Source organism: Ichthyophthirius multifiliis, assembly GCF_000220395.1.
Source record: "Ichthyophthirius multifiliis unplaced genomic scaffold scaff_1120509249704, whole genome shotgun sequence".
Taxonomy (NCBI): domain Eukaryota; phylum Ciliophora; class Oligohymenophorea; order Hymenostomatida; genus Ichthyophthirius; species Ichthyophthirius multifiliis.
In genome coordinates, this window is record NW_004087429.1 from 1 (window position 1) to 9,019 (window position 9,019).

Genomic DNA, 9,019 nt, shown 5'->3' on the forward strand with positions numbered 1-9,019 from the left:
TGTTTTTTTTATAAATATTTTTTTTTTTTTTTTTCTAGAATATTTGACATTTATTTGTATTTTTTATTTAACTTTATATAATTTTTGTATTTTCTTAAAGATCCTTTAAATCATTTTCACCTTATTTGATATTCTTTTTTATAATTAAATGCTATATATAAAAAGTGAGAATATTACTTTATTTTCATTTTAAATAGGAATACCAGCGATTTCGCAAACAACTCTTTTAAAACTTTCATTTAAATTAAGACTGTTTTTGGCAGAAACTGATTAAAAACTAAAATTAAAAGATTAAGCAAGCTTTTCATTTTTTATAAAATATAAAATAAATTAAGTATTTTATATATTTTAACTTATATGGCTTCTATTTCTTCTATAGATCTTTAATGTATTAAATCATTTTTATTACCAATTAATGCGTAGGCAACTTTTTTACTTTAAAGCAGATTTTATACAGAAAAATTATTTCTTAGAGTTATTAAAAACTGTTTCTATTAGTTATATCAAAAACAAAAAAAACCTAAAAAAATAAATAAAAAATTAAAAAATATATATATATACAGCATCTGAACCAAATACATAAGATTTTAGCATTTTTGATTTCAAACTATCACCTTATAATATATGTTAATTGTATGGTAATTTTAAATTAATTTACTTCCACAATCCCATAAATTTAAGGAAGCAACAGTATTTTCATTTAATTATATTTACTTTAAAAAAAAATTGATAAATAAAATATATATAAAAATATATGGAAATAAATAAATATAAATATAAATATATATATATATTTATATATATAATTATATTTATATAATTTATTAAATAACTTTATTATGAAATTCGCAACCTAATGTTTAATTGTAATATTCTGGAAATTAGTTATTTATGTATTTTTATAATAATGCAGTTTTTCCAACACCTGCATCTCCTATTAATAATATTTTTATTTTTAATTTATTTATTTCATCCATTTTTTTTAAATTTAATTAATATATATATTATAATAATTTTAATAAATTAATTTTTTTTACAGATAAAAAATTATTAAAATAAATATATGTTAATATATATATATACTTTTTAATAATTAATTATATTAAATATATATATGTTTATTTATATAATAAATTATTTAAATTACTATATAATTTTTATGATATTTATATTTATATTATGATCAACTAAATATAAATTTAAACTAAAAAATTTTTTTTATAATTTTTAAATTATATATTTACATACATTATTTTATTAATTCTATTGTCAATATATTTTTAATAAAATTTTATATAGTTATTATTATAAAAATTTATAATTTATTAAACTATTTTTAAAATATAAATTTAATTTAACTAAATTATTATAAAAAGTTTATATATAATATTTTTTTTATTTTTTTATTATTTTTAATTAATAAATTATATAAAAAAAACTTATATTAAACCCATAAAAAAATTATTTATTAGAAAATATATATATATAATTCAAAATGTGAGTTTTATTATACAAATATAAATATAAAAAATTTTATTAAAAATAAAAATTTTATAAATATAAAAATATAATATAATTATTTTAAATATATATATATATATATATATATATATATATATATATATATGTAATTTATATATTAATAATTAAATTAATATTAAGCAAATAAGCCGATTTTGTTATATTAATTATTACACAATTGTTTAATTTGCTAAAAATAAGGAAAATATTCTATAAATTTATAATTTTAAATAAAATTTAATATTGTTTAAAATTAATATTATATTTATAGATATTTGACAAAAAATATTTTTTTTATTTTATAAAAATATTTATTAATATAATATTCCAAAAAAAATTCTTGAAATATATATTTTTTTATAAAAAACTTTTATTTTTAATAATCAATTATTATCATAAATACTAATATTATCATCTAATTGTAATACACTTTTTATATTATCTTCATTTTATTCATCTTAATTTTTTATAAATTTTAATAATTATCGTCATTATTTGTATTTTATCTAAATCGAGAATAATTATAAATACTTTCATTAAAAGCGCCAATTGGTTCTGATTTGACTAAACTATAATTTGTACTTAAATTTTTTCTTAATTATTCTAAATATAATATATTTAAAAATTAATTAATTAATAAATATATATATATAAATTATATATATATATATAAAAATATAAAATTTTATTTTAAAATATATATATATATATATAAATATAATATGTACATGAGTTATTAATAATAGGCAGTTTGTCATTTTTATCGTAAACGGATATGGTAGCATCTTTCATTTTAAGTATTTTTCTTTTATATTTTGCTTAAATTAACCCTAATCTAGCGTAAAAACGTTTTAAATGAGGGCAATTTTCTCCACATTTAGAATGAATATATTTATATTTTTCGAAATATTACTTAAAATCTTCAAAATTAACATCCTAGTCACCATTTTTACGTATTTAATTTCTTATATTTTTAAAGATTTCACCCATTTCGTTTTTGTTTTAAAGAAGTTTTTTGAAAATTTATTCCATTTACTCATTTTCTGTTTTTCCTTCTTCATCTAAAATCTCTAAATCGTCAATTTCTTCTTTTTTTTTATTTTAAGTTAAATTTTATAAATCAATAGCTCTTTATTATCTTTCAGTTTCTCTATGTTTTCTTATTTCTTCAATTTCTCGTTATCTTTTTTATTTTAAAGACTCTTGTTAATTTTTTCTAATTTATTTTTTGAAAAATTCCTCTATATTATTCCATTCTCCATTATTTATATAATTCATTATAGCTTAAGCTAACTTTTAGGCTTAAGATTTTTCCATTCCTAATACAATAAGAATATTCTCAAGATCATTAGAACCGATTTCAGTCTGTGTCTATTTATCTAATTGGCCTAATTTATATTTTTTCTTAAACACTTAGCCGTTTTAGTCTATAAAGGTTTCTTCAACATCCCCATTTTTATGTATAATTTTATGTTTAACTTACAAAATATTAAAATGAATATAAATATATTTATATATATATACATTATATATATTTATATTTATATTTATATTTATATATATAATAATATTTATACTTAGTTTTTTGCCCGTTTTTATCAATTTTAATTTCTTCTATAATTTCTTTTCCGTCTTTATCCTTTATTCTTTTAGTAATAATTTTGTTTCCTATATTTAAATATAAAAATATTTAAATTTATTATTTAATTCTAATTTTTACCAAATTCATCTATTTTTTCTTCCTCTATTATTTCATTTCCGTCTTTATCTTTGTAAATTTTTGTTTTAACTGTATATTTTTTTCCATCTGATCCTATTATTTCCTCTTCTATAATTTTATTTCCATCTTTATCCTTATAATTTTTTTTCTTTACAATTGTAACATTACCATTTTCATCTATTCTAGTTTCTTCTACTATTTCCTAAAATAAAATAAATAAATATAAAAATATAAATATTAATGATATAATAGATTATAAAAATATAAATATATTTAAAAAATATATATTGATATATATATATTGATATATATATAGATATTTTAAAATTAATGAAATATAAATTTATTATATATGTTTATATATATATTTTTATTATTTATATATAAGTTTATATATATATGTTTATGATATAATATATATGTTTATTTATAAATTTTTTTTATAAATTCAATATATATATATATATATATATATATATATATATATATATATATGCATATATTTATATTTTTTTATTTATATATATTTAAATATATGTATATATTTTTTACATTTCCGTCATTATCTTTGCAAATTTTTTTCTTGACAGTGATTTTTTTACCTGTTTTTGGATCTATATAACTTTCTTCAATGATTTAATTTCCATTTTTATCTAAACTAATAACCTTAGTAGTTGTAGTTTTATTTCCGTTTTTATCTATTCGTGTTTCTTCTATTATTTCTCGTCTTTTTTTTTTTGTAAAATATTTATTTATAATATAATATTTTTGTGAACCCACTTTAATCAAACTTTTTTTTAATTATAATTGTTTCTCCAGTAATTGGGTTATATCTTTCTTCTTCTACAGTTCCATCTTTATTAATAGTTTTTTTAATTTTTATTTTATTTCCATCTGCGTCTATAATTTCTTCTTCAATTATTTAATTACCGTTTTTATCAATTCTTGATTTTGTTTACTTTTTTTATATATATATTTATATATATATATATATATATATATATATTTATATATATATATATATATATATTTTACTTTAGTTATTTTGTTTCCATATTCATCAATAATTTCTTCTATTGTTATTATATTTCCATTTTAATCTACTATTTATTTAGTTAATTTTGTTATTTTATTGCCGTTTGAATCTATTAATTCTTCGACTGTTACTTTATTTCCTTCCTTATCTGTTATAACTTTAGTTTTTTTAGTTATTTTGTTGCCATTTTCATCTAAATATTCTTCTACTTAAACAATATTACCGTCTTTATCAATTATGTTTCTGATATTTTTGACAATTTTATTTCCATGTTCATCATATGAAGATTCTTCAATTACTGGCTTTCCATCAGAATCTAATTTTATAACTTTTTCGACAAATGTTCTTTTACCATTTTTAGATATTTTTTCTTCAGTTATAATCCTTTCACCATTTAAACCTATTTTTTCAGTTACTATTGTTTTTGTACCATCTGAATTTATTGTTTCTATTATATAAACATCATTACCATTTGCATCTTTAATTTTTTTTTTTCTAACTATAGTTTTATTTCCAAATTCATCAATTATTTCTTCTTCTACAATATCATTTCCTTTATATATATATAAAAATATATATATATAAATAATATATATATATATATATTTATATATTTATCTAATTTATATTTATATTTATATTTATAAATTACCATCTTTATCTTTTTACACTTTTATTCTCTTTGTTATTTTTTACCATTTTCATCAGTTATTATTTCTTCTATTATTTCCTTTGTATTTATATTTTTTTTTTAATAATTTATTTTTACATTTCCATTTTTATCTTTAATAACTTTTTTTTAGACTTAAATTAATTTTCCTGTTTTTGGATCTATATAAGATTCCTATATATATTATATAATAATTTATTTTAATTTTATTATACTGTTATTATTTCATTTCCATCTTTATCTTTCTAAATAATCATTTTTTTTGTTATTTTTTATTTATTTCCAAATTCATCTATATACTCTATTTAATATTATTTTAAATTTTTATTTATTTATAAAAATAAAAATTAACCTTCCTAAACTTCATATTCTTCCTCTCCTTTTGCATTTTTCATCATTCTTACTTTGTTTCCATTTTAATCTGTAAACCATTCCCCTTCTTTAATATTTTACCCATCTTTAGCCACTGGTCTTCCAGGTTTTTATGGAATGATAAATTTACTCCCACCAACAGCCAAGCCACCAAATTAATTTACAAAAGCAATTATTGAAGGGTCTGTATATAATCCTTCTTTAGGTTTTTCTCTTGTCCGAAGTATATTTCCATCTTTATCAACTACACATTCTTCATCTACTTCAATTTCCTGTATAAATTATAAATAGATATTATATAAAAATATATATTAATAACTTCTTCTATCCACTCTCCTTTTGAGTTTTATTTTCGTACCATTTTTTTGACTCTCCTTGTTATAATTTTTTATCCTTCATCCAATAAATTGGGGTCAAAATCAGGATCATAATTAGGATTTTCTCTTATCATTTTTTTGAGTTTTTCATTTTATTTAATTTTTTTTACAAAGGAAAAAGAGTCTCCAATTATTTATTTTATTAAGTTATCTTTCAAATATTCATTATCTATTTTACTCATATGTTCTAGTTCACGAATATTTAATCTTTTTTATATATCTAATAAAAAAAAATCGTCTATTTTTCCTATTATAAGCTTTTTTTAGTCGTCGGTTAAATTACTATTCATAATAAAGTTTTTAAATCTTTTTATATTATTTAGATTTTCCGTTTCTATTATTTTTAATTCGTCTATTAATTCACGCATTTTTAATTTCATTCTTTATTTATATTATTTTTTTTATATATTTTTAAAATGTTTAGAATTTTAATTATGTTATTAGCGTATTTGTTATAAATTATTTATATATTTTATTATTTTTATTAATAAATATTTTTTATTTATATTTTCTTTTTTACCTTATATTATCTTCTATTATATGTTTAAATTTATCTTTTTCTTTGTCATTTAAGACTAATTTTTTATCTTTTTTAGAATCTTCTTCTCTCTTTTTTTACAATAAAGTTGTTTAAGTTATAATATCGTTCAGTTTTTTGTTTTAATCTTTAAAAATATCTAAATCTCTTTATAAATCTTTAGTTTTTTTTCTAAATCAATTAATTTTTTATTTTAAAGTTTTAATTTTTCTTAAGCATTTAATTCATTTCTATCAAAAATTTATTCTGTCTTTTATAATTATATATATGTATATGATTTTAATGTTAAAATTAATTTTTTAATACTAATAATATAATAATTTACTTATATTCCAATTGTTTCTTTTTAAATTATTTATTTTTAATTCTATATTAAATTTTATTAATTTTTAAAAATAAAAGCAGCATTATTATTTTATAATTCATTATTATAAGTATCTTCATCTAAATTTTATAAGCCTAAAAGATTTTTAGCTGAAAGTTCGCCTTTATTAATAAAATAAAAAATAAATATATACATAAAAATATAAATATAAATATAAATATAAAAATATATATATATTTATATATATGTATATATTATTTTTACTTTATTCAGCTTTTCTTTTTTTTATGGAAAGATCTTTTAGCATTTTCTTCAATGTTATTTCTGCTTTAGATTTTTCTACGTCGAAAATATTTAAATTTCTATTTTATAGAAAATTATCAAGTTCATTTCCTGTTTCTTCTATTTCTTTTTTTACTTAATCTATTTCAGTTATTTTTAATTATATATTAGATAATCTTCTTGCATCTTTTTTATCTAATTCTGTATCAGTTTCTTTGTCTGTAAAAACCTTTAATATTTTTATGTTTTATATTTTTTTTTATTTTTACTTTTTGGATTATATTTTAGTTATATCTGAATTATAACGGTTATTTTTATTATTTGTTAATCATTTTTTTACGATCTGTTTCTATTTCTGTTTCTTAATTATTAATTTATTTTGAATTTGTTTTATTTCTTTTTTTTTAGATAAATTCTCAAGTTCTTCAAGTAATTAATTTGGATTAAATTCTATATTGGTTTTAATATTTAATAAAATACTCATTAATGCAGTCTCACCTGTAAATATTTTCTATATAATACTCCCAAATTTCTCTAATTTTAATTCTATTAATTGTAAATGTACTTCACCAACAATTAATTAATAGATATCATTTGTCTATTTATTATTAATAAATATATATGTTAATAAGTTTTCTATTACTTTTTTTAAAGTTTCTATAAATTGAATTTTATCATAATCTTTTAAACGTTTTTATATTTCTGTATCTACTTTTGAAAGCATTTTATCGATTTTTGAAAGCTTTTCATTATCAATATCAACTTCTTCTAAAAATGATTACATTTTATTTAATTTTTATTTTTATAACTTAATTAATTTTAAGTAATTGTGTTTTTTTTTTAACATATTAATATATTTTTTTATTTTATTTATTTTAGAATTTTATATTTTATAAAGAAAAAAAAAAATTATTAAATAGTGATATTTAGTATTTATAAAAAAAAAAAGTTTAATATATATTGTTATATTTTAAATTATTTATTTATAAAAGAATTTTTTTTTATTGTTAATAATATTAATTAATATATAAAAAATTAATTATAATTAAAAAATATTACATAATAATTATGTTAAATTATTAATATAAATAGTATATTTTTTTATTTATAATTTATAATAAAATTATTTATAATTTTAATAATTATTAATAATTGATAATTGAAAATTAAAAATATATATTAAAATAAAAAAAAAAGTAAAATTAAAAAATTAATAATTAAAAAAAAAAAATATTAATATGATATTTTATTTAGAAATATTAATATTAAAAATAATATTAAATAAAAAAAAAATATCTTTTTGTTATAGAATTTAAAAAATATAGAAGAAATTTTATTTAAAATATTAAATATAAATATATTTTATTATGTAATATATATATATATATATATATATAAATATAAATATATATATATAATTAATATTTATATAAATTATATATTTTTAATTATATTTTTGTTTTATTATGATTTTATACTCTCTTTTTTTATTTTTCAATAATTTTTTTTTTTTTTTAGATATAAAACTTTCAATTTATTTATTTTATCATATTTTTTTTTATTTTTTTTTATTAAATAATTTTTTTATATACATTTTATTTTTTATTATATAAATATTTATATTTTTTATTTATATACTAAATTCATTTTTAATGGTTTTTCATTTTTTAATTAATAACTATTATTTTTTATTATTATATAAATATTTTATTATTTATATATTATTAATTTTTTTTATTATAAATTCAAATAATATAAAATTTTATTTTATTAATTTAGATATTTAATATATAAAATTTTTTTTAATATAAATTATTTATAACTTTAAAATATTAATATAAAATTTACATTATATTTGATAAATATATTTTTTGTTAAGTAAAAATTCATTCTGATAAATATATATATAAATTATTGATTTTTTAATATGAATTATATTTTTTATATAATTTGTTTCATAATGTAATTTTAAATTTTATGGTAATGATTAGTGATAATTCTTTTAATAATTCTAGATCTATTCATTTGATTTATTTTTATTAAATTATTTAAATGATAATTTCATTATTTAAAAAATAAAAAGGATTGAAGTTTATTTATCAAATATTATTTGAAATAATAGATACTAAATTTATTATATTCAAACAAATAAAGTTTAAAATTTTTGTTTATTTAGTT

At 14.5% G+C, this 9,019-nt stretch overlaps 2 protein-coding genes across 2 annotated transcripts, besides 36 other annotated features; both read right to left on the reverse strand. All coding sequences in view use genetic code 6, as the record gives it.

Annotated features, from left to right (window-relative positions):
• Window positions 1-592: 592 nt before the first annotated feature.
• Window positions 593-2,511, reverse strand: IMG5_025740 (phage head-tail family protein, putative; the record flags this gene model as incomplete). Its single annotated transcript, XM_004039304.1, has 4 exons — window positions 593-713; window positions 834-934; window positions 2,053-2,124; window positions 2,250-2,511. The coding sequence occupies 4 exons, from the start codon at window positions 2,509-2,511 to the stop codon at window positions 603-605; spliced, it is 546 nt and encodes a 181-aa protein (XP_004039352.1). The 3' UTR covers window positions 593-602.
• Window positions 737-805: a microsatellite.
• Window positions 769-819: a microsatellite.
• Window positions 781-819: a microsatellite.
• Window positions 782-838: a microsatellite.
• Window positions 1,055-1,161: a microsatellite.
• Window positions 1,284-1,328: a microsatellite.
• Window positions 1,517-1,567: a microsatellite.
• Window positions 1,586-1,640: a microsatellite.
• Window positions 2,117-2,245: a microsatellite.
• Window positions 2,162-2,245: a microsatellite.
• Window positions 2,512-2,881: 370 nt separating the features above from the next.
• On the reverse strand, window positions 2,882-7,625 carry IMG5_025750 (phage head-tail family protein, putative; the record flags this gene model as incomplete). The annotated part of the gene is made up of 15 exons (XM_004039305.1): window positions 2,882-2,909; window positions 3,099-3,189; window positions 3,242-3,443; window positions 3,794-3,968; window positions 4,018-4,199; window positions 4,277-4,830; window positions 4,974-5,121; window positions 5,163-5,248; window positions 5,300-5,591; window positions 5,639-6,077; window positions 6,217-6,305; window positions 6,560-6,720; window positions 6,824-7,070; window positions 7,407-7,439; window positions 7,485-7,625. 15 exons carry the CDS (start codon window positions 7,623-7,625, stop codon window positions 2,882-2,884), a joined length of 2,868 nt encoding a protein of 955 aa, XP_004039353.1.
• Window positions 3,020-3,097: a microsatellite.
• Window positions 3,027-3,097: a microsatellite.
• Window positions 3,454-3,526: a microsatellite.
• Window positions 3,522-3,556: a microsatellite.
• Window positions 3,522-3,561: a microsatellite.
• Window positions 3,577-3,656: a microsatellite.
• Window positions 3,584-3,648: a microsatellite.
• Window positions 3,693-3,786: a microsatellite.
• Window positions 4,207-4,271: a microsatellite.
• Window positions 4,834-4,923: a microsatellite.
• Window positions 6,728-6,793: a microsatellite.
• Window positions 6,729-6,795: a microsatellite.
• Window positions 6,733-6,789: a microsatellite.
• Window positions 6,743-6,795: a microsatellite.
• Window positions 6,745-6,814: a microsatellite.
• Window positions 7,547-7,588: a microsatellite.
• Window positions 7,626-7,856: 231 nt separating the features above from the next.
• Window positions 7,857-7,895: a microsatellite.
• Window positions 7,871-7,910: a microsatellite.
• Window positions 7,911-7,962: 52 nt separating this feature from the next.
• Window positions 7,963-7,995: a microsatellite.
• A 35-nt stretch (window positions 7,996-8,030) lies between these two features.
• Window positions 8,031-8,067: a microsatellite.
• Window positions 8,032-8,066: a microsatellite.
• Window positions 8,068-8,213: 146 nt separating the features above from the next.
• Window positions 8,214-8,283: a microsatellite.
• A 120-nt stretch (window positions 8,284-8,403) lies between these two features.
• Window positions 8,404-8,460: a microsatellite.
• Window positions 8,421-8,479: a microsatellite.
• A 44-nt stretch (window positions 8,480-8,523) lies between these two features.
• Window positions 8,524-8,567: a microsatellite.
• A 177-nt stretch (window positions 8,568-8,744) lies between these two features.
• Window positions 8,745-8,790: a microsatellite.
• Window positions 8,791-9,019: the final 229 nt, after the last annotated feature.